Below are 23681 nucleotides of genomic sequence, written 5' to 3' on the forward strand. Positions count from 1 at the left end.
GGCACGAGGTGGGACATGCTGTACAGCAGCTACAGTACCTGTGTCTCTATCTGTGGAGAGTCCTACATCACAGAGGGGCCTATCTCCTCCTGCCTGCGTGTGAAACCTCTCGCTATCCTGACAGCACAAGTGTGGTCGTCAAATCCACTCACTACCCTCTCGTAATCTCCCCCGCTGTTTGGGCCGGCCCTTTAACTACTCATGACTGCTGGGGTCTGGCATGTGCCACTGTAAGGGGGAGGGGGGGACGGTGTAAGGGGGGCTCATCTGTGACACCTGACCTGTTCTGTAACACTACCTATTTCAGTGTCTCTAAAAGCGCTCCTGGAATGCTGCACTCTGCAGCCGAGCCTGGGTCAGGCCTGGGCTGTGTGAGACGGCGTGCGGAAGGGCCCGGAAAACTATGCTGGGGACGGGCTGTGATGTGGTTTGGCTGCCCTGTGGTCCTGCGGTGTGTTTGGCAGAGCCATTCCTGGTGTTGTAGTGAACGCAGGTCTTGCTGCTCTCGCTCCTTATCACCCCCCCCCCCCCCCTTTTTTTCCAGCAGTGTTATGTTAAGTGGCTGGTCTGTTTTGTGTCCATGGTACCTTCCTCCTTGAGTTTCAATTCCAAACATGGTTATCCTTCTAGGCTCTCTCTCCCACCCACCCTCCCCTCTCTCTCTCTCTCTCTCTCTCTCTCTCTCTCTCCCTCCCTCCCCCTCTCTCTCTCTCTTCTGCCTGCTGCCAAGAGATACACATTCCTAATGGAACAGTGCACATGAACGAGAGGGAGAGAGAGCAGAGAGGGAGGAGAGACTGGAAAAAGCAGAGGGGCCCACAACATGAGAAGAAATCCATTCAGGATCTAGAAAAGTTTAGTTTACTTTAGCTCTGAGAACCAAATTTAAAACCAGAGTTATTTATTTCGAGAGTTTAAGCTACTTGAGAGAACTTCTAGGAACGAACAGTCTTTTTTTAATGACTATTTTCAAGGTGTTTTCCGTCTATTTTGTAAGCAGCTTCACCAGATCCACCAGATCCACCACCTTGAAGATGTTTCCATTTGATCTTCAGTAACATCTGCAGCAACCAGGCAAATTAAGACATGCTTGAGCAACACTAGGATTTCCTCAGATTCCCTCGAGGTTTGTTTTCACTTTTTTGGAGGTGGGTGGCAAGACTTGCAAAGGCCAATAAGCCTCAGCAGCATGTCGAACGAGAACCTCACCTTCTTTGAAACTTTGGTTTACGGCCACCAGCCGTGTGAGATATGGACCAACGGGACAGAGGGGGCTCTGTATCAGCTGGGCAACACGGTGCTCATGCTGGGGTATATGGGGGGCAGCGGCACGTTCGGGGCCATCTACATCTACTGCTGCCTGGCCCCTGGCTTCCTGTGCCATGCGCTGTGGGGCTGGATATCCGTGTGCGGGCTGGACGTGTTCACCTGGAACCTTCTGCTGATCCTGCTGTGTCTGCTGCAGCTGTGCCACCTGGTCTTCCGTCTGCACCAGGACAGCTTCCCCAGCGAGGAGTTCCGCACGCTCTACACCACCGTCTACCTGCCCCTCGGTGTGCCCCTCCCCGTCTTCAAGGAGGTGGCGGGGGCCTGTGAGAACCGGGTCCTCTCCCTGAGCATTGAGGAGACATACGCTTTGGAGGGGAAGACCCCCATAAACCAGCTCTCGCTCCTTCTGTCTGGCAGGTGAGACCATAGCAAGGGATCCAGCACAGAGTCCCTTGCTATCTATAACGTAATTAATAATTATAATTTGTTATTTTGCTGATGCTTTTAGAGGCTTGCAGTTCATTATAGTAAGCAGGGGACAATCCTAGCCTTGCTCAAGGGCCCAACGGCTGTGTGGCTCTTACCGTGGCTACAACAGGGCTTGAACCTTCAACCTTCCCGGTCCAAGTCATGTACCTTAGCCACTAGGCTACAGGCTGTCCCATCGAGAACCCAACTCAAAACAATATAAAAGACTAGTAATATAGAATACTGTGATGCAGCTGTCAGTTACTATGCTCCAGAAAAGGAATGTACTGTAATAGTGGACAGAATTTTTGACAATTCTTGCCTTTACATTTAAAATGTCCAGTTCAGTGTTTCACTTCTGCTATTCAGAGCCAAACAGGGACTCCTGATGCCAAACCATCACATCGGTTTGTGTGTGCTCAGGGATAAAAAAAACAGAAACGATCACATTCTTTCATCCAAACCCATCAGAAAAATGAACTACCATACAAAGTGTTACCATTTTACCATTATTATTTTTAAAACATTGTGTCAACATAATTAGAGGTTAGAGTGAGTCTCCCCTGTTTACTCCCCTGTTTACTTGATTACCAGTCTTCAATGTATGCATTAATGATGTTCTAAAGTTCTCCCACTTGAGAAACTCAGACGTAGTTCTCACTTCTTGTTCCGGCCCAGTTCCTGTTTGCTTGTGATGTAGTCCTGTATGTATACCAATCTCAATGTTTTGAGAAAGCAAGCTAACTTCAAGCTAGAAACTCATAACCTTGCCTGCAGCAATGGTGGCCATCTTTAGCAGATTCACATGAGTCTGTATGATGTATACTGTGCAAATTGGGCCCCTCTTCTTCCAAGACAGACAATGATAAATATACTATATTAATACCAGACCTGGGGCAAATACATGATTGTTTTGGATTGAGATTTTTGCTTTACTGAGCTTGTATTGGAACCTATGAAATATCCTCAAAAAGTGCAAACCCCTCCTTCTCATCCTCTTGGTTGGTTCAGTTGCACCAAGCAAGATCTATCGTGCACAGAAAAGTATTTGAATCCCAAACAATTACATATTTGGCCCAGGCCACTTAACAATACTAAGTGAAATATGTAGCAAGCCTTGGGATTTTCTGTATAGGATCAGAACCAGAAACTTGTGGAACACATTTTGGGGAACCAAATGCTGGACTGATATTTTTAAAGACAAAACAGAGAGTAAAATACTTCAACCAACTGTACAATCAACCCAAGAGTGATTCACCTTGCAAATAAAGGTGTTCTGTCTTTTGAAGGTTTATTTTGCATTAGTTTGTATCCGCGATAATCCTAATAATCAGTGCGAATGATAGAGAGTGTAAACTCTCAAGGTCTCTCTCTCTCTCTCTCTCTCTCTCTCTCTCTCTCTCTCTCTCTCTCTCTCTCTCTCTCTCAAAGGATCCGGGTATCTCTGGAAGGTCAGTTCTTGCACTATATCTTCCCCTATCAGTTTCTGGACTCTCCAGAGTGGGAGTCCCTTAGGCCCACAGAAGAGGGAAACTTTCAGGTAAGCAAGAAACATGTTTAAACTACTAACTGTCATTAATATCAGTACATGTTCATTTGCTGTAGCTGTCATATAATGATGAACTCCTGGCCAATTCACACCTGGCCCACACACCCACATTTAACTGTAAAAAACTGCCTGAAGTTGTTGAACACCTACTCACCATTTTGACTTCTGTTAGACCGCTAATCAACGTCAGTCATGAAGGTCGATATTAACGTTGATTAGTGGGGTATGAACATTGTTTTGATGTTCAAAACACTGATATATTACAGGTAGAAAAGTGGTTGTGTCATGAGTTAACGTCGATCAGCCTTGTAGCCTAGACGCAGGTCAACATATTGTTTGGGGGTTACCATCAAGGTGTAGTTGTTTGGGGGATCCCACCAGAGTAGGAACATTGCTTCAAAGTCATTCATCCCTGCTGTCTCCATTCTGATTTAAAGGATGTAAGTGATTTTAAGATGGATGGTCTACAGGAGACTGTAGATTATATTGTGCTTTATTGTTCTAACAATGTTCGTCTTTCATATTGCCAAACATGAAATGTAATTTTTATTAACTGCTTCAATGGACAAAATAATGTTTTTATTGCAATCTGTTCCTTTTGACCCATTACATTACTGTTATTTAGCTGACACTTTTATCTAAAGCAACTGACACTTGATTAGACTAAGCAGGGGACAATCCCCCATGGAGCAATGTGTGGTTAAGGGCCTTGCTCAAGGGCCTAACAGCTCTACAGATGTTATCATGGCTTGAACCACCAACCTTCCAGGTCCCAGTAATGTGCCACTACGCTACAGGCTGACCCCGTTGACCCCTGTTTCCCAGGTGACCCTGACGGCGGAGATGGACTGCCGCTACATCTCCTGGCCGCGGCGGAAGCTGTACGTGCTGCTGGCGAAGGAGCGCTACATCGCCCGCCTCTTCTCCGTCATGCTGGGCAACGACATCGCCGACAAGCTGTACTCGCTCAACGACAAGCTCTTCGCCCGCAGCGGCGTCCGCCTGGACATCCGCCTCCCCAGCCTCTACCACGTCCTCGCCCCACCGTCCACGGGCGAGAGTGGAGCGGGCGCGGCCGAGCCCAGGGCGCCCGGCAACCCCGCGGCCCCTCCCCTGCAGACGCACCCCGAGAGGAACCCCCCGAACTCCCGTGTCCCCCACCGCCAGCCCTGGCCCTCAGACGGCGAGCTGCCTTCCGGTGAGGACTCCACCAGTCTGATCCTGGAGGACTTTGCCGATCTGACGGGCTCGTTTATGGAGTATGGGAGTGAGAGGGATTATTTGAGAGAGTAGGGGTTGAAGCTAACACACTGGCCACTTCTTACAGCCACATGTAAGTACACCTGCGCTCTGAAACGACACTTTCTCTAACCCGAATCAGGGGAGTGACTTGGCTGCTAACTGCACGTTCTCCACGTTTGTGTAATAATGACATTCTTATTGTTTCACATTTGTGTGTGTATGTGTGTGTGTGTGTTTGGGGGGGGGGGGGGGGGATTTAACATGCCTGTTCTGCTTTCATTTCACACGCATGGCTACATCTCAAAAGCTTCAAGAAGCATGACGTCAGTCAATCAACTGATCTCCTCTCCCCAACTCCCCCTAAAACCGTTGTTCCCAACCCTGTTCCTTAGCTGTATATTCAATATATTTATGTATTTACAATATACGTGAAATTTGTAAAATGTGCATTGGTAAAATATTTTTCTAAATAGTATTCCAGATATGTTTCAAAATGCAATGCAAATACATTTAAAATGTATTGTCATGTATTTATTTTCTTTTTGCGACAACAGCTAGCGATCTTGCTAGAATCAGGTGTCCCAAATTAGGGTTGAAATGAAAACCCTACAGAAGGGTAGCTTTCGAGGAATTGGATGCACCACTGCACTAATGTCTGTGCTCGATGTTCCACACTCTTTCTCGGCACTGGAGTTCAGGGGGGTATTTCACAAAGTACAAGTACAGAGTTAGCTTGATTACTGCACTGAGTAATGCTCTTTTACCGCAGGTATTTTAGTCTTATATCTTGATTTTTATTTCTATAATTTATTTGGTAAATAAGTATTGATGGTATTGATATTGCCAATGAGGTGAGATGGTTTGACTCATTTCAAGATTTGTCAATTGGGTAATAAAATGTAACTTGTCAAACTAGCAAACAGTGATTTAAAACAAGCTAATATTATATATTACTTGAGATAATGAATCAGATTGTAATTACCAAACCAAACCAAAACAATTGTTAAGACAGAGTGTTTTATTTCAGTGAATGTTCTAGATTTGGGAGGGTACCTCAGTGCAGGTATCCAGCTAACTCAGTAATCCTGCTTTGTGGAACCCCCCAGGCCATTCATCCTCCTAGGTCTGGGCAGGATTGCTGAGTTAGCTGCATATGCTGGAGTCAAACCCGGAGCCGTCCCAAATCTGGAGGATGGAGTCGGACTGAAGTAAAAAGAGCTGTTCTAGGTTTTAATCAGTCCGGGTGTCCAGCTAACTCCATAATCCTGCTTGGTGCTGAGCTTATCAAGGGTCATCTGTGCCACTTGACAGACCCCAGTCACTCGCTTTAAAAGAGAGAGGGGAGAAAAATGCTGCACTAACCGTGACTGTTTATCGTAAAATTGCCCTGATAACTTATTTTAGTACAAGCTGGGGGGGGGGGGGGGGAGTAGGACTCAGCTGTGTTTAAATGTCTGCAGGATTAAAGGGCTGGAAACTCGGGGGGTTGGGGGGCAGCCTGGGGTGATTAATCCCCACGCAACCCTCCCAAAACGGTCCCTGGCTGGGGCGGGGGGCGGATCAGATTTCTGGAGCGGCCTCGGAATTCCAGGGACAGCTGCGGAGCGGGGATCCCACTGTCCTTGTGCCGAGCCTGGAATGATCTTTGGATATTGTTGTCAGATCAGGAGACAGGTGTGGGGGGTGGGGTGTTGTTGTGGAAGGCCAGTTCTTTGAGGCCATGTTGGAGACAGGAAATTATTTAAGCTGAGAGCACTTAATATGTCACCCCTCATCACCAATAAGGTCAGCAGGCCAATCATGAGACACTTTATAGGCATGTGCATGGCTGCATGGTGGTTTTTAATTGGTCTATTTAATTAACCTGCGTAGAGGTTTTTCACCTTTGCATTTCCAATGCACACCACAGTGACCATACAAAATCGCAGCTGCAGTTCATTGTTTGTGGATATGAAAACATAACATAATATAATAGCGAGAACAGGCCATTCAGCCCAGCAACGCTCACCTTTTCCTACCACTAAAGTGTACCTACTGCCTAGTTTGCCTAAAAACTAAATAGTATCTCATATATATTATTATATTTTCATATATTGCTGATATGAAAACATTGAATTGATTATGTGCATAATTTACATTTCCAGCAGTTTAAAGGAAAGTCCCTCTGGGAGTATTTGTGGATAGCGTTAGGACTGTACTTTCCCCCTCTAGGGAATGACTTAACTTTGTTCTTTGATCATTGCACTTGAGTCGCTCTAGGAAGGCGCATTTGGCCAATGCCAGTTAAGTAAAGGGTGCTTGTGAATGTGCTGGATCTGTCTGTGCTTCTGCCAAAGTTAGATTTTTTTGAACAAACCTGTTCTATGAAAATATGTATTATATAATCATAACAATGAGTGAGGATTTTCGGATGTAGCCGGCAATATCAGCTTTCAGTCCTAGATTGATCACAGTTCTTTGTGAGTATGGCATCGAACGGCACACTTTCAGCAGAAAAAGAAAGAGGCAATGGGTCAACAATGACACATTATTGTCACTGAGATTATGCTAACTGTTGGCCAAAGGTAGTCATTCTAGGCCAGTGGAGCTGCAAAAACATTTTGGAATTTTTTTGCTTCAACCTTTCCTGTAAAACAGAAACCAATATATTTACCACACTGGGTTTGATGAAATAGTCTGGAGCTGTCAGATGTAGATGTAAGCTGTTCTCTGGTACAGCCAGCATCTCCAGTCAAAAAACAGAATAGGCTGGCCCTGTTTTTTGTGTCTTACTGTATATATAGTCACCCAACGCTGTTGTTCTAAGGATACAGAAAATACAACCAGTTTAAATATTAAATAAATATAAATCAATATGTCCATATGTGATTCCTACAATATACTGCATTAATTGGCATTCACTGGAGTGGTGACCAGTACAGTAGGGATTGCTACACTGCAGGGCTTCTGAATTCCTGGTTGCAGTGTCGGCATATTTCTGCTCTAACCATGTGCTAAATCACCTGATTTCACTAATCATTTTACCTGCTGGGTTCATGAAGTAAAATCATTGGTGAAATCAGGTGGTGCAGACCATGGCTGGAGTGAATACCTGCTGACACAGCAGCCTCATGACCTGGAGTTGAGTATCTTGGCTTTACAGCGTCAACAGGTAAACGGAAGTAATTGCTTTACTGCATGTTGTTTGGGTGTCTGTGTGTTGGCACCATGTTGAAGATAAAACAGAGTGATAATAGGCTTCTTTATTGCACCCCCCCTTCCCCAGGGGACAGCCCACCTGGGGGCCATCCTACCCCTTTTCAGAGAAGCTGGGCCCCGCTGGCCCCTACGGACACGCCCAAACTGTGACACTGGCCCCGCCCAGCAGTCCTAGGGTCAGAGAGTCCAACCGCCACCCCCCCTCTGCCCCAAGGATGGAGCCAAGAGAGGACCCCCCCACACCCTCCACTGCCACCCCCACCCACTCCTCTCAGGCCTTATGGAGGTCCACGGGCGGGGGAGTGAAGCCACGGTCATGGGAGTCTGAACACAACACCACCACCACCACAATCTCAAGGATTCCTCCATTTATTCAATATTTATTAAGGCAATAACCTGACACGTGCATGTATAGTATCGTACACATCGTAAACGATGGGAAATCTGTGTTTTTGTTCAAGACATTTTGTGTTATGTATGATTCTACAGTAATACTGCCACTCTTTTATTGTATGTTTTCATTCATGGGGGGAAAAGGACAAGGACATTTAAAGGACATTTAAAGAAATGTTTTGGAAAATATAGCCATAACAGTATATAGGTTTTTTTTTCTGCATGAATCAACAATGTTCAGGAAGTCTTCACGTGTAATGACACAATTCCGCATTTAGGGAAGTTTCACGCCTTTTTGTATTTTACATGCACGGAGTATTTCTAATACCCTGGTTTTAGAAGCACAATGTCAGCTACAACATTTCAATGTGATCATTTGTTTTCACAAGTGTTTCTCCACAAAGCTCTTGGGCAAAACACTGTAACCATCATGTCTGCAACCTTGTCATACAGAGTTATTCGCTCTGATCACCTTCACCAGCTTTGCTGCCATATCAGAGCCAAGGGCCCAAACAAATGAAGAAATTAAGCTGTGTGTTTGTCCAACTTAGCCCTGTTATCCCCAACTGTGATGAAGTTAATCTGAGTGTGAGAAGTCAGAACAATCTCAGGGACCAACAGCAGGAAAATTTTAAGGCCTTCTGATACATGAAGAAAATATATTCAACGTAGCATTTATCATTTTAAAGGCACACCTTTGTGTACAGTATTTAGCTTGGCTGTGTGTTTGTGTGTGTGTATGTGTGTGTGTGCGTGCGCAAATATGTGACCGGTTATATCATAATCGGTTGTATGTCGCAACGGCCCTTTAATTTTTGGCTGTTTAGGCTTTCATCTTTATTTTGTAGAACAATATCTTGGCTTTTGTAATCTGCATGTCTTTTTGGCAATTTCTGAGTAAAAATATAGTTTTTTAGCTTTTAAATGCAAGATGCATTGTTTGGATGTTAGTCTGTCACAAACAACCACATCAGCTGCGTTTGGTTTCAGGGTCTGCATGTCTTAATGTCAAGAGTTAATGTTTAGAGTAAAAATCTAGTTTAAAAAGTTATAGTCCTGGAGTTTTTTTGCCCAGTGCCAGTAGTCTCCCAGCCTCACGTAGATCTCAAGACAAACCTTTCTCAAATTTTTCTCAAAAAACTGGTTTGGTGGCACACAAAATGAAACAATTCCCCCTTCTTTTTCCATTAGTTTCTAAAACTCAAAATACCTTTTGTGTCAATACGGCTGATCTTGATAGAGCAGGTCACATATGATACATGCAAGGGCTGGTATGCATGGCTGCAGATTTCGGTTATGCCTGTACAGTTATGTATGAATGATCTATGGTGTGGTGTGGGTAGATACATGCGCATTGTGGATATATGTATGTGACCATTTCCTCCAAGTGCTGTCATGGAAACAAGTGGCTCTCAGAAGGCCCCACACACCTGCACAAAGTCATGGGACCACAGAGAACTCCTGTGCAGCTGGAAATTCACCAAACACAGCGGTTCTTTCTGACTGCAGGAGACAAACGACAACAACAGCATTCACTCAAACAGTAACTGCATTCACAGTTTATGCACTCTGGTTCATATACGCAGGCCTGCGAAACACTGCACATGTTCATGCAGAGACACAGAGGGAAACACTGTACGTACACAAGTTGTATGGCCACTGTGTGTGGTGTGTGCCTGTTTGAACAAACGTTCTTTTGTTGGTAGGCAGAGGATAAACAGCACAGTGTTTAAACCCCTTGTAGGCCTGTCTGTGTGCATGTGTGCCTGTGAGTGAGACAGGAAGAGATGGAGAGAGATAGAGACAGAAAGAGAGAGAGAGTAAGAGGGAGTGAGAGAGAGAGACTTACCTGGTGATGGGGAACTCCGAGACGCAGATAGACTGAATGTTGACGTCTCCCGGTCTGTAGAAGAAGGAGCCAGTGCCCTTCAGTAGGATGGAATCTATCTTACACAGAGGCACTGGGGCTGACATCACTCTGCTGTATTTGCTCTCTTTGGTTTTCCTGAAACAGATACAGATAAAGCTCAACTGAACAGGTACACAAATCTCTCTCTCCGTCTCATTACTTCAATGCAAATACGGTGTTTTAGTTTGGCAAGACTACTCTACGGTGTTTTAGTTTGGCAAGACTATACTTGCATTGCTAAAGCATACACTGGAATAACAAACGGATAACTGATAGCAAATTAAATTGACATACATCATAAACATACAAAAGAATTCTACATCTTTAAGATGACACATAAAATTGGCAAAATTTTTCGCCGTGTATAATCAATCAATCAATTTTTAATTGTATAGCGCTGTTAACAAAGAGCCTTTGTCACAAAGCAACTTTACAGAGAAACCGGTTCCCAAGAGTATGCCGAGGGCAACAGTGGCAAGGAAAAGCAGCAGAACCAGACTTAGTAGGGGAACCCATCTGCCGCTGCTTGACACCGGTTTGTTGAAAAAATGGTTTTAAAAACAGATTAATAAAAGTACATTAATGTCCAATTAAAAAGTCGAAGCAGAGATGAAGTAGAGAGATGGCAGGAACACCAATAGGTGGCACTGTTAGGCAAGGGGACAGGTTAGTGCTCCAGCTAATATCCCTCATCAGCATGTTAGAATTGATAGAGTTCTCTGTCCTTAAAGATTCACTGTGGGCTCATTCCAATTGCTTATTTTTCTCCACTTTCCTTGCTCCTTGAAATCGATCAAGGTCCACCATCTTTAAGGACATTCCAACCATTAAATATTCCCTCTAGAAGCTAGAAGTAGAAGTTATGAACTCCCAGTCTTTCCTTTGAGCAAGAAAACATCAGCGCGTCCTTTGCGGAAGTATTTTTTCGGAAAGCCCAACGTATAAATGAACGTATAAATGATCAACCTGTGGATCCACCTTTCCCCATCGGCCACATCCGTAACCGACGTGGCTTCAAACTGAAGTTTGAAGGAGCAAGGACATTCCATTCGCCTGACTCACGTTTTTCTCAAATTCTCTGTTTTTACTTATTTTTCTTTCATCTTTTCCTCACCTCTCTCAATGGGTGGAGCTAGAGGTAGGGAAAGGAGAAAAGAAAGAAAAGTAGGAAGAGGAGAAAAATATTGGATTGGAATGAGCCCCGGGATTGGTTGGTGTACCCACAGCCACAGCTTCTGCTGGCTGTCTGGATGTCCCATGCTCCTCAGGGTGATCTCCACCCCAGTGTTCCTCGCCATGGAGGAAACTGTCAGCTCCAACAGGAAGTGATGCGCTGGGGAAGAGGGAGGGGGGCGGAGACGACATCCAGGATTATTTTATTTAATTCTGAAATTTCACTTCAAATTGGAATTGATAATCAGTTTATGACCTTTATTGTGTTTCAGTTCTGAATGATGAATATATAATACTCCCCAGTCATTACTATATGATGACTATAAACTGAACCTTCAACAGCATTTAAAGCCTTTCAGTTCCGAGTGCGCCATATGGCACTCAAGTGTAACTACCGTAAAATCCCAAGTTTACAATCTATACCTTTTCAACCAATCAAAATGACTGCTATACTATTGTTTTTGAGCCCCTATTAAAACCCTACTCCTTTTCGTAATTTTCTTAACCAGCCAAGAGCCCTGATGAATTGGATGGAGTCATTTCATATTGGGCTTGGGACTGAGAGGGTTATAGTGAAATCAAGTAATTTGGGACACTTTTTGGAAGAATTACCAGGAGACCACCAAAAAGGTGGTTACTCACTCCAATGAAGTTATCATGGATCTCTGCAATATTGCTGCTTCAGAAATTACGTTGTAAAGTATACTTGTTTCGAAACTACTGACCTTCAAATGCACCAAGGCCCCTTCTCTCACACTGATGGCATGTTCAGGTAAAATGGGACAGCTTGTAAGTTAAATTGGGACATTCATTTTCAATTAAAAATATTTTTTTTTTTCATCATAATCTGTTTTTGGTTTAACCCCTTATTATGCAAAAGTGAAATTCGTTGTATTTGCAGTCACAATATTTCAGTATTTCTCCACTAGGTGGCGACTTGAGCCAATTTGCATAGCAATGCTTCATAGCATTAAACTTTGACTAATTATTGCACATATTTATACATTGATGATTACCTTTGTATTAAAACATGAAGTAATTTATCTGAAGTAATTTATGTAGTAATTGTAAGGATTTAGATGTGTTTTATTGTTTTCCCGTCATGCATGTGAAATGTCACTTCCTGTCAAGTGTTTGGGGGTGTAATATCCTCTCTTAAGTTACCAAGAACTGCAACCTGTAATATCTTTATACTCGCAAGCAACCGCAAGCTGTACAATCCTCTCTTAGTCCACAAGCAGGCAAAAGTGGTATGTTATATGTTTTCCGTTTGTTTATTATTTTATGAGCGTCTAAAGTTGTCATTGTGTTTATTCATTTATCTTGACTGTTTGTTATATGTTTATTTATCTAGTTCTACGGTGTTTCTGTGTTTGGCGCAATAAAACATCAGTGATTAAGAACCTGGGCTTTGGAGTGTGACTAAGGGCGGCATAGTAGAACTGTCACAGTGCTCACCGAGTGATTGGCCTGACCTGACATCCTTCAACGTTTTGCCACACACTTTCTGGCTACCACAGACCAATCAAAACAATTGCTTTATGTCAAGTAGTGTTGTAGCAACAATTATAAGACGTTTTCAGTGATTGGCTGATAATATTTAAGCTTATATGTCCCAATTTACCTGACGTCACCTTAGATAAAGTGCATCTGTATGGCTATAGTGAGATAAATGAATGGTGTGAGGGACCCAGCCTGAGGGGGTCGGGGTCCCCTGCAGCACACACCACAGTAGGGGGCCGAGGAGCTGGTCTGGAGGAAAAGCTTCACTTCGTGGGGCAAGGGAGAGACTGTGATCCCACTGTTCTCCAAAAGCCCTGAAACATGCACATGTTCACCCACACAGGCACACACACGCAGGCACACACACGCACACGCACATGCACACGTACACGCACATACACACGCACAAGCACACGCGTGCATTAGAATATAGAATATACTATGTGAATGAATATAAAGAATATAGTATGTCAATGCACAGGAACAATTCATGGATGTGTGTGTGTGTACGTGAGTGTATGTGCATGTGTGTGTTCGTGTGTGTACATGAGTGTATGTGCATGTGTGTGTTCATGTGTATGTGTGTACGTGAGTACATGTGCATGTATGTGTGCATGCGTGTGTGTGTGTGTGTGTGTGTGTGTGTGCGTGTACGTGAGTGCATGTGCGCGTGTGTGTGTGTGCGTGTGTGTGTGTGTGTGTGTATGTGCGCGTGTGTGTGTGTGCGTGTGTGTGTGTGTTTGTGCGATAAGAAACAGAGCTGTGGTTCTGTGGTTGTCTGTTATCTGTGAGTATACGGCATTATTTAAGTTTTTAAGGAGGACACAGACTAAAAGCAGCTATCAGTTACCTCTCCTATCTCGCTGTCTGCTTCAGAACCTGCACTGCAACTGTGCCACCCTGACAGCAGTCTACAGTCTCAGTCTGAGCGATAAGCAGTCAACAGCTAGCTGTAGGAGACCTACACCATACTGTGCCAGTCAGACTCACTCCAGTTTTAATTCATACTATTACTATGTTCTAAACGCGATTATGACCTTTATAGCCACACTTTCTTATACATTGTGTAAAGAAAATGTGAAGAAAATACATTTAAAAAAAATAGTGTAGCCTTATAAGACAGCAGCTGTAAGTAAATACTGAATACTACATAGTACATGCTATTAATGTAGTCCATGCAGTACCTGTTTGACTCTTATGTACTCTGTTAGTATGCAACAGAACAGAACACTGAACATTGTACTGTGTAGTATTCACTATTTACTTACAGCTGCTGCCTTTTCAGGCTACATTTGAAACAAAATGTTTGCTATTATATGTTTTTCTTTACATATTTTTACACAAGGTATTAGAAAGTATAGCTATAAAAGTTATATTTAACTGTTATATACTCTGGCATTTTACTGTGCATGTACTTCAACTGCTGTCGCTAAATAATGATGAATAATGAACTAATAAATTCTACGACAGGACACAGACTAATAAACAGGTTAATTGAAAGAGAGATGAAACCTATTTGCGGACAGGTGCCCTTGAAGGTTCTTTCGCAGTCCGTGCATTCTCCTGCGAGGAAGCGCTCGTAACTCGGACACGGGAAGCCAATCAGAGGACACGAGCTGTTCAGCGAACTGATGTAGACGTGTACTGCCCTCATGTGGTCGCAGATGACATAACCGTACACTGGAAAATAGAGAAGAACTGACAACAAAGGCAACTCTCAGGTAGTTAGCAGCTAGCAAGGCGTCACACTATCAAAATCGTGTCTATAATAATTATGATAGATAAGATGCACTTTATTGAACCCTGCTGGGGGTAGGTTGTCCTTCTCCATTTAACCCATCCTAGTTACTTAGGAGCAGTGGGCAGCCACCATGCAGCAACCAGGGACCAACTCCAATTTGGGGGTCAATGGCTTGGTCAAGGGTAGCGGTCCTCACTCCTGGTCCTGGAAAGCTTCAGGGTGTGCTGGCTTTTGTTATTACTCTGCACTTAATTGATTGATTAAAGCAGTTAATTGCACAATTAACACTCCTCGCCTGGTTTCTTGGGTCTGAATTGGTTGCTGACATTGAGGCAAAAAACAAAAACCAGCACACCCTGCAGTTCTCCAGGACCAGGAGTGAGGACTGGTCGAGGGCAATGGCAGGAATATACGCAACCGTGCCACCCCTGTTTTAGTTGTTATAACTACACCTTTATTTGAGTAATAAACATGAAAAGGGCTATGGTGCCACACTTTGTGAGAAATAATACAATGTTTGAAGAATTAATCAAATGCCCTGTATACAATGATATGTATCGCTTACTTACTAGATGCAAACCTGGAGCGTTTACAACCAGTCTGGTCCATCCCACCGTTGAGAAAGAAATCAACATGTCCCACAGGAATGGAGATCCCAAAATCTGCAAAGTCGCCTCATTCGTCAGATTTTTCTGTCAGGGAAATGATCTGCTCTGATAAAACATGGCTGGTACAGAAAGTGGCACAGCCATGCATCGCTGCCCAGTCTGAACTCACTGGCCCTGTCTGCATCAACTTACATGGGTTATTCAATTCCAGCCTGGCTGTGTTTTTTTAACGCAATTTAGCACCAATTCATGAATGTGACAGTCTGTAACATCTCTTTTACTAACCAGAGGGTTATCCCGGAATCCGGGGAGATTAAATGTTTTAAACATCACAAGAGGAGCTTACTATCAGATGCATACCTGGGGCCTCATTTATAAACGTTGCGTAGGCACAAAAGAATGCGTACGCCACTTTCTAAGCAAACTTTGCCATTTATAAAAAACGAACTTGACGGGAAAATGTGCGGTTCTCCACGGAAACTCTGACCCATGCGTACGCACATTAACTGGAGAAATGAGAAACTGTGCCTTTAATGCTCGTGACGTAAGACCAGGAAACGGGAAGTGAAACAGGATGTAAAAAGGTATAAAGATTTGCCGGGAGTTGTGGCTGGGTATGGCTGCTGTAAGGACGTGCGTCGTCCCTGATATACTTATTAAAGTGTTGTATTGTTGAATCTCGCTATACGGGTTCTCTCCCTTCCTAAGTGCAACACAACATTTGGCGACGAGAGAAGTCGAAAATGATATACCACAGATACCACTGTGTAAAATAAATCGAAATTGATTGTTGTTGTTTGTACTCTTAAAGGGTTCTGATTTTCTGCATGTTTACACTAGGACTCGGAACTATACTGTCCTCTCAGGTCCTCTTTGCACTTGTTCTTGTGTTTAATTTGCACTTTGTTGTACGTCGCTCTGGATAAGAGCGTCTGCTAAATGCCATGCAATGTAATGTAATGTAATGAAATATTACCTCTCACGTATCATATACGAAGAGTTAATTTGCAAAAACGGATAAAAGCCTCTCTTACAACGACTAAACAAACAGCTCTTTGATTGATGCTCCCTGGAGTGCCCAAAAAATATGATTTAGGATGATGAATATAAACGGAGATTTTCTTGTAAAATAATCCCTCAAATATGTAGACGAATTGTTAAACAATACTTCATGTTATTAAATGTATACTCATAAATAATATGGTGAACAGTCGGACAAATTGCGCTGCACTGATGCCGTTTACAATGCGTCAGTCGGGCAGATACGAGCATAGTTTCATATATTGTTATCATATTCATATATTATGTTTTATAATGTGTTTATTGTTATTAATTTTTGTTCGTTTTATCTCTTAATTTTGTAACTGTGTTTTCAATGGTGCTAGACAAATAACGTGTATTATTATTATTATTATTATTATTATTATTATTATTATTATTATTATTATTATCATCGTCATCATCACATTCGTTGTGCAGAACTGTTCGTCATTTACAATCAATCAGGATAATTCCCACACCTGTAGCTTTTCACAGGCAATCAAATGGCTGAAATCCCTTTTCTTGGCCTTGTTTTCAGCGTTAGCCATTGTCGTCTTCGTGAAATGCATATTCATTAAGGGTGTTTCACTGCCTATTTATAGGCAACTGTGGGCGGGACATGAAGCTGGCAAAGTTGCGCCACACTTAGAGTTGATTGTGATTTATAAAGGAAAACTGGCGTGGGACGTGTGTATGCACTGTTTTATAAATCAGAATATTTTTTTGCGTACGCACGTCCAACCTTTTGACGTGAATCGTAAGCACAGTTTTATAAATGAGGCCCCTGGCCTTTAGGCAAGATGAGGGTGGCATATCTGAAGGAGGATTACCAACATAGATGTATAAGTGCCCAGAGTAAAACCCGGAACAGCTGGTTTTACATCAGTCCATGTTCCAGTTTTGTCTGGGTTCTTTGTTTTACTCTGTGTATTTATCTAGCTAACTCTGTAATCCTGCTTTGTGATATACCCTCTAGGCCGACTGAAAATGGCAATATCATGTAAATGAATGATAACAAATTAAAGGTAAAATGGCATTAACACAAACTGTAGGATCCTGGCCCGGAGGACAGTAGTGTGCAGATCATATCTCACAGTCAGAGTCGGTGTGGATGGCCTCTACGAAGAGAGCATCAGTGGGATCGAGCCGGTCGAATATATCAGCTCCTTTAAACATGGGTCCTGCTGGGTCCAGCCCTGTGGAGAGAGATGGAGACTCTGAATGATCAAGCCACTGTCAACAACAGTTAACAACACTACAGTAACCCAGCCCCAACCCTAACCCATTTATGTAAACAAAAATAGTATTTCTATATTTTCTACACCAGGGCTACCTAACCCTGTTCCTGAAAATCTACCATCCTGTAGGTTTTAATTTCAAACCTAATTTTGCACACATGATTCTACTACTTAACTGTACAACGAGATCTCTAGCTGTTGTATGAGGTCGGGTTGGAGTGAATACCTATAGGATGGTAGATGTCCAGGTAGTTCAGGGCAGCCCTGCTCTACAAATTATTGTTTTGAGTAAAAGTGGCAATGTCTGTGCTATCAATGTCACACTCAGTTCCTTGTATTTGTTCAGAATCTTCATCCAAAATACCCAGAATGCCTGAAATACCTAAAAGTTATAAAAGCTGTCCTTCAGCGTCTTGTCTGTGAGGTTGAAATGTCCAGTCAGTCTAGGAGAATTGGTTGTGTAATGGTTTTTCAGTGTGTCGGGGTGAGAGGACAAGATGTTGTGTAAGAGGCTGGGAACTATTAAACAGAGGGAGAGAACGTCACTGCTCCAGGGGAGAGGTCAGTTTAGAGCTTTTCACCTTCCCAGAATCCTAGGGAACTGATGAGCATGCTGATCATGTGATCACAGCAAGCCAATCGCAACGAGTGTAATCAACAGGTAGCTGTGTCCTTATTTTAGCAGCTGTTCAGTTATTTGTATAGGCCTAGCTGAATTCAAGTTAAAGATGGCTCTGTGTTTGTGTATCGCGTGGACTATGGGTTGGGGGTGGCGCCTGTGTCCCTCTGTGTGTGACACTGTGTGCCGCTGTCAAAGAGCCCTTGTTGATTTCAACTGAAAGCATCATTCATAAGAACTCGCAGGGAGTGATGTGAAAAATGTTATTTGTGCCAACCGCCTCACCACTGGAGTACCCTTGTTTTACAGACAAACAGAGATAATCATGCCCGTGTGACCTATGGCGCCTGTCCTTATTCTGCTTGTTGCCTACACAGGACTGAAGAATGTATACTCTTCACATTCTTTGACCTATCTGTATACTCTATAAATACCAAAGACTTTCATCTCATCTCATCTCATCTCATCTCATCTCATCTCATCTCATCGAAGACTATCCCAAAGAGCTTTAACTGAGGTATTAAACTAGCAGGTAGAAAGTCCACATGAAGAGATATGCAGCGTGCAGTTCAGAGGGGCAGGGGGATGCATCTTTAATGCATAAACATACTGTATACCTGGACACACCTGTAATTCTTCCCAACTTTCCTTCAAACAAAGTTCCCACGAAACCTGACACATGGGCTCCAAGGCTTATCCCGATGAAATGAAAGGACTCCAAACTGCTGCCGTGACTCTAGGAAAGAGGCATTATCAATTGTACACAGTGTTTATAATGGCTGTATTATTAGCAAATGTACTGGCTTATACATTACCAGTATATAGTACATACCTACGTACCATACATGCACAATATTAATGCAGGCAGTATATAGACTGCCTGAATGTGCCCTACATGCAACATACATTTTAATACCCATTTTGCTTAAAAAAATTCAAGATATGAAAAAGGTATGTTTTCAAAATTATATACTAAATAAAATAACCATCTACTGCATTATTCCGTAGCGCTTAATCATGCTGCCAAAATTTAGACATACAGTCTCATTGTATTTGGCACCAAATGTTAGAAAACCCTGATGGTATTCTGCACGACCACTCAGCTTCAAGAATTTAAGCAAATAACCACGAACAAGTAAACATTTGAAGATGTGAATGTCCTTTATGCAGTTTGCTCATTGGCGACAGACAGGAAACTTACAACAAGTTTGTTGATGAGGATGGAGATTTGCAAGGCCACCTCTTTGTAGCTCTGCACCACCGAGTTGTAGGCGAAGGAGGCTGTGTAAACCCAGTCCACAACTAGCACGTTGACATCGGCCGCCTGGAGCAGACCCTCTGCCAAAACTTTCACCCAGGGGGGCTTACTGCCCGTAGCCCTGAAGGGAGAGACACACTCAACTCAGCCTTGGGAGGCGACTGAAGCCTGCAGATCCGGCCTTATCGGCTTTATGCAGTATCGGGAGATAGTGCCCTGAAATGGCCTAGTTTGGCCATACAGGGCGTGATAACTTGACTGTTCATTTGCTCATGCTTGGGACCTCAGCCTCATCTCTTTAAAAAAGTCTCTCAATGGTTCAGTACCTGGGGCAGATCAGCAAGAAAGTCATCAATTTTCTGATGCTGGCTAGTAGCTCCTTTTCCTATTTTGGGATTTGTTCTTTGATTTAAATTCTTTGCAGCAGAGCATACTTCCACTGGATTGATTTGAAGGTGATTTGATTCACCTGCAGCTCAGGGTGTGGGAACAGGCTTTTAATTGGTAACTGAGAGCAGCCTGTTGCATTCCCCTCTTGGCCAATCAAGGTGTGACAACGCCAAAACAGATACAGAAACAGAAACCAGAAACCAGAAACGCTGATCCTTTAGGGCAGGGATGTCAAACTCCAGTCCTGGAGGGCCGCAGTGGTTTCCTTTCAATCAGAGAACAAGGTGTGTGGACTCTTTAGCCAATGAAAGACTTGAAATGTATCTCTCATGCTGAAACACACCAAAAACCACCAGACACTGCGACCCTCCATGATTGGAGTTTGACACCCCTGCTTTTGCGGTCAAATTTTAGGCTATTTTCCTAGTTTGGCTGCTTTTTCCAGTACCTTCTTTTACACCACTTGTGCTAATATTAAAGCATTCTCTCAATTTTGTCATCTTTTGCTGAAGTACAGTAAGGCAATCATGAAACTGAGCATGATAGATCAAGCCCAGTTCAAAGCATTTTGAATAGCTAGTCAAAATCACAGTTTTTGTCCACAAATGAAAAACACATTATTGGTTTGAGCCTTGAGGACCTATCTTTGCAAAACCTCTTGGCAAGCCCTAATGATGGCCTTGCCCTGCAGGTTTTAGTTGTTTTGTTTGAGTTAATTTAAGTCCTTCCTGCTTTACTGTATTTTATCTGTTTGGGAACTGGTTCTCAGGGTTCTTCCTGACCAGCAGAAGTTGGCAATCCCTTCCGCCGCAATATGGCGCAAGTGCATTGTATTTACACCTGTGTTATCACTGTCATTTCCCCTGTATTTGCCTGTATGGCTCCACTTACCTTTGCTCAACCTGCAACGTCCCAAGTGATTTTACCTGCATGCTTACTAACCTGTGTGATGGAACCCCAGTGCCCTCTGTACTCCCATGGCAGTATGTAATATGACCTCACTTTCACCAGTGCTCACCTTGGCCATACAGGATATGACCTCACTTACACCTGTACTCACCTTGGCCATACAGGATATGACCTCACTTACACCTGTACTCACCTTGGCCATACAGGATATGACCTCACTTACACCTGTACTCACCTTGGCCATACAGGATATGACCTCACTTACACCTGTACTCACCTTGACCATACAGGATATGACTTCACTTCATGGAAACAGATTATTTTCAAATAAGATCTCAACCACATTTTTAAGGTGGTTTGAAGTGCACAACAAATAATATTTTGAGAGACACGTGTCTCAGTCTGACCGTTTTGGCAGCTCAAATTGGCTTTCAAACCTCCCTTAAGCCACTCAACATGATGTACAACGAGTGTGTACAAATACAACGAGTATGTACAAATACAAAGAGTGTGTACAAATACAACAAGTGTGTACAATGGTGGTGTGGGAAATGCCGCAGCAGCTTGCGGTCACCTGTATCCGTGGATGATGACCTTGGTGGGGAGAGAGGAGTTGAAGTGGGTGGGCTGCAGGGGGTCAGAGAGGGACTCATTGGTGAAGACGGAGGCGCAGTCCACGTTTCGGCGCGTGAGGAGGAGGTACTGCACCTGCAGCCGGATGCCCTGCCAGTACTCCCCCCAGGAGGTGGTGTTGAAGTCTGCACAGTCAGTGCCATTGCCTGTTAGGGAGAAAGTCAGGTCAAGTCTATTTTATTTGTACAGCGCTTTCAACAGAAAACTGTCACAATGACAGTGAACTCAGTAACGGAAGGGCTGAAGAGCCACAGTTGTTCTAAAGAAGGCTTGGTTTGGCCAAAATGTCAACTATGGATTAGCTTTTATTTTGGATGCATTACAGCAAGTGTGTGAGTGTCACACAAAAAAACAAAAAAAAAAACTCCTGCCATGTCCCATTAGCTGCAATACAGGCCTGGCAGAGCATCACCAGAGAAGACACCCAGCAACTGGTGATGACTACTTCCATTTACATATCATTGGTGTGTCCCAAACATTATGATGCCCTAAAATGGGTGGGACTATGAATAAACACTGCAGTAATTTCTACATAGTGAAACCAGAGACAAATAAATAAGTGATGGGTCTTTGTCCCAAACATTATGGAGGTCACTGAATAGTGCTCACAGTAAATTTAGAAACTCCTAAGCATTCTTAACCTCAGGTCCCATAGGCTACTCTGTCATTACGCCCCTTCAGTATAATAGTTTCCTTATACCCTCACCGAGCACTTTATTCAAAACATTTTTACTTTATTACACCTACTTATTCATGTGATTATCTAATCAGCCAATGCAATGCATCCAATCATGTAGATACAGGAGCTTCAGTTAATGTTCACATCAACCATCAGAAACTGCTGATTTCCTGGGATTTTCATGCACACTAAGTCTCTAGAGTTTGCAAAGAATGCAAACTCTCTCTCTCTCTCTCTCTCTCTCTCTCTCTCTCTCTCTCTCTCTCTCTCTCTCCTCTCTCTCTCTCTCTCTCTCTCTCTCTCTCTCTCTCTCTCTCTCTCTCTCTCTCTCTCTCTCTCTCTCTCTCTCTCTCTCTCTCTCTCTCTCTCACACACCCACACACTCACAGAGCTCAGTTTTAAAAGTAAAAAGCTTGTGCTGTTTACTGTTTTGCATTTTTCATTTTCACTGTTTCACATTCATGTAATTAAACTACTATACATCAGCTGTGAATACACATTCAGGGAGCTCGGCCTTGCATAACATTTCATTCATACTTCTCTATAGCTGCCCATATTGTTGTGGCCTGCAGGCGAACATCGTGTCATTGCAAACATTCAGCCGTGCTGTGTAAATCAACATGAATGTTTGCACTGTGTTAACCTCTTCAATGTATTTTTTTCTGGGAACTCATTGTTACATTTTCTAAAAACCTTTTGCAATAAATTAGGGATTGTATCACGGTTTACAAAGCACAGTCCTATACACTTTAATTATAAGTAAACTTTCTTTAAAAAATAATTGTCCCTGAATTGTCTCGAAATAACATCAGTTATGATACATTTTTTGTGTAATTTTGTACTGCTGGCTGGAATAAAAAATAGCTACATGTTATGTCAACTATGTATGAACTGTAACTGAAATAAATCTCGTTTAGTCTTCAGAAAGCTTCATTTTCTCACTGGAACACGGATGCACTGATCAGCGGACACTGCTGTCCCTGTGGGCCTGGGAACTGCTCCAGTACACAACTGCATTGTTATGTTATAGCATTGACACTGCTGTGCTGACAAAAGCTGACAAGAGATTAAAAGCAAGGATCTCTTTGAAATGTAAATGAATGAATTAAGCTTGGTCAATTAAAAATACCATCTACTGTATATTGTTTTCCCACAAATAAACAGGATATTTATCTCGTTGTAGAAACTACTCAGTGGTAATGCAAATTATATAATTAACTTGAAAAGATAACATACTGTATGAATGTCATCTCATTCACCTTTTCCCAGATCACATTTAATTACACCCCACAGATGAGTATACACTATACACTTCGGGTTGGTTATACCCCTTATACATTACAATGCAATTAACTTTACCTGCTGGATCGTTTGATGATGAAACAGAGACCATCAGAATGGCAGCATAAAAGAAGACAGTCAGTACGTAGGCCATGCTTTGTCAGGAGATTATCCACAGAAACTCCCGGTGTGTCTTCTCTTGAGTGTAAATGACTGCGGATTGACAGGTGTGAGGAAACTCGGAATGTATGTTTTCCTGAGGTCTGTCCCCTCCATACAGAATGTATCCGAAACTTCAGCTCCCAGCGTTTCTCAAGCGGGGAAATCCACTTAGTGAATTAGGTGCCCCGAGCAGAAAGGGCAAGCTTGGCAGGGAAAACCGTTACGACATCTGATGGCGATTAAATCTCGGAAAGGTCCCCCCCTCCTTCCTTTTGGCGCCACTGAGATGTTTCTCTAGTTAACACTGTTTGTCAGCCTATCACACAGGAGCCATTGGTAAAGTCTACTCCATTCCTAAAGTCTGAGGCATGGAAGTACATCAAGCTGTGGATCTCAGAGCAAAGACACTAACAGAACA

General features: G+C 43.1%; 2 protein-coding genes across 5 annotated transcripts; one reads left to right on the forward strand and one right to left on the reverse strand.

Annotated features, from left to right (window-relative positions):
- The first annotated feature begins 759 nt into the window (after positions 1-759).
- On the forward strand, positions 760-8550 carry popdc2 (popeye domain containing 2). Of its 2 annotated transcripts, none has more exons than XM_061226799.1 (4): positions 760-1686; positions 3169-3277; positions 4112-4619; positions 7794-8550. In XM_061226799.1, the coding sequence occupies exons 1-3, from the start codon at positions 1190-1192 to the stop codon at positions 4577-4579; spliced, it is 1074 nt and encodes a 357-aa protein (XP_061082783.1). In that variant the 5' UTR covers positions 760-1189; the 3' UTR covers positions 4580-4619; positions 7794-8550. The 2 variants fall into 2 exon arrangements, with proteins under 2 accessions (XP_061082783.1, XP_061082784.1); XM_061226800.1 differs by having other exon boundaries at positions 4112-4484.
- On the reverse strand, positions 8080-23681 carry pla1a (phospholipase A1 member A). Of its 3 annotated transcripts, none has more exons than XM_061226797.1 (11): positions 23180-23681; positions 21083-21287; positions 19153-19330; positions 18579-18687; positions 17189-17290; positions 15015-15107; positions 14217-14384; positions 12929-13018; positions 11253-11361; positions 9969-10124; positions 8080-9622 (listed from the first exon to the last, which is right to left on the reverse strand). In XM_061226797.1, the coding sequence occupies exons 1-11, from the start codon at positions 23253-23255 to the stop codon at positions 9532-9534; spliced, it is 1377 nt and encodes a 458-aa protein (XP_061082781.1). In that variant the 5' UTR covers positions 23256-23681; the 3' UTR covers positions 8080-9531. The 3 variants fall into 3 exon arrangements, with proteins under 3 accessions (XP_061082781.1, XP_061082780.1, XP_061082782.1); XM_061226796.1 differs by having other exon boundaries at positions 14217-14402; XM_061226798.1 differs by lacking the exons at positions 21083-21287; positions 23180-23681 and adding an exon at positions 19536-19671 and having other exon boundaries at positions 14217-14402.

This window comes from Conger conger, chromosome 17, assembly GCF_963514075.1.
Source record: "Conger conger chromosome 17, fConCon1.1, whole genome shotgun sequence".
Lineage (NCBI taxonomy): Eukaryota > Metazoa > Chordata > Actinopteri > Anguilliformes > Congridae > Conger > Conger conger.

What these genes read in the sequence shown, in the direction of transcription:
- pla1a (XM_061226796.1), bottom strand. Translation starts at nt 23,255, where the DNA reads ATGGCCTACGTACTGACTGTCTTCTTTTATGCTGCCATTCTGATGGTC. An exon ending in TCCTCATCAACAAACTTGTT is followed by an intron (nt 18,688 to 19,152) that starts GTAAGTTTCCTG and finishes CCTCTTTCCTAG; the next exon opens with AGTCACGGCAGCAGTTTGGA. An exon ending in AGCCAGCAGAAGCTGTGGCT is followed by an intron (nt 10,125 to 11,252) that starts GTGGGTACACCA and finishes TATCTGTTTCAG; the next exon opens with GAAAACCAAAGAGAGCAAAT.
- popdc2 (XM_061226799.1), top strand. Translation starts at nt 1,190, where the DNA reads ATGTCGAACGAGAACCTCACCTTCTTTGAAACTTTGGTTTACGGCCAC. An exon ending in TCGCTCCTTCTGTCTGGCAG is followed by an intron (nt 1,687 to 3,168) that starts GTGAGACCATAG and finishes TCTCTCTCAAAG; the next exon opens with GATCCGGGTATCTCTGGAAG. An exon ending in CAGAAGAGGGAAACTTTCAG is followed by an intron (nt 3,278 to 4,111) that starts GTAAGCAAGAAA and finishes CCTGTTTCCCAG; the next exon opens with GTGACCCTGACGGCGGAGAT.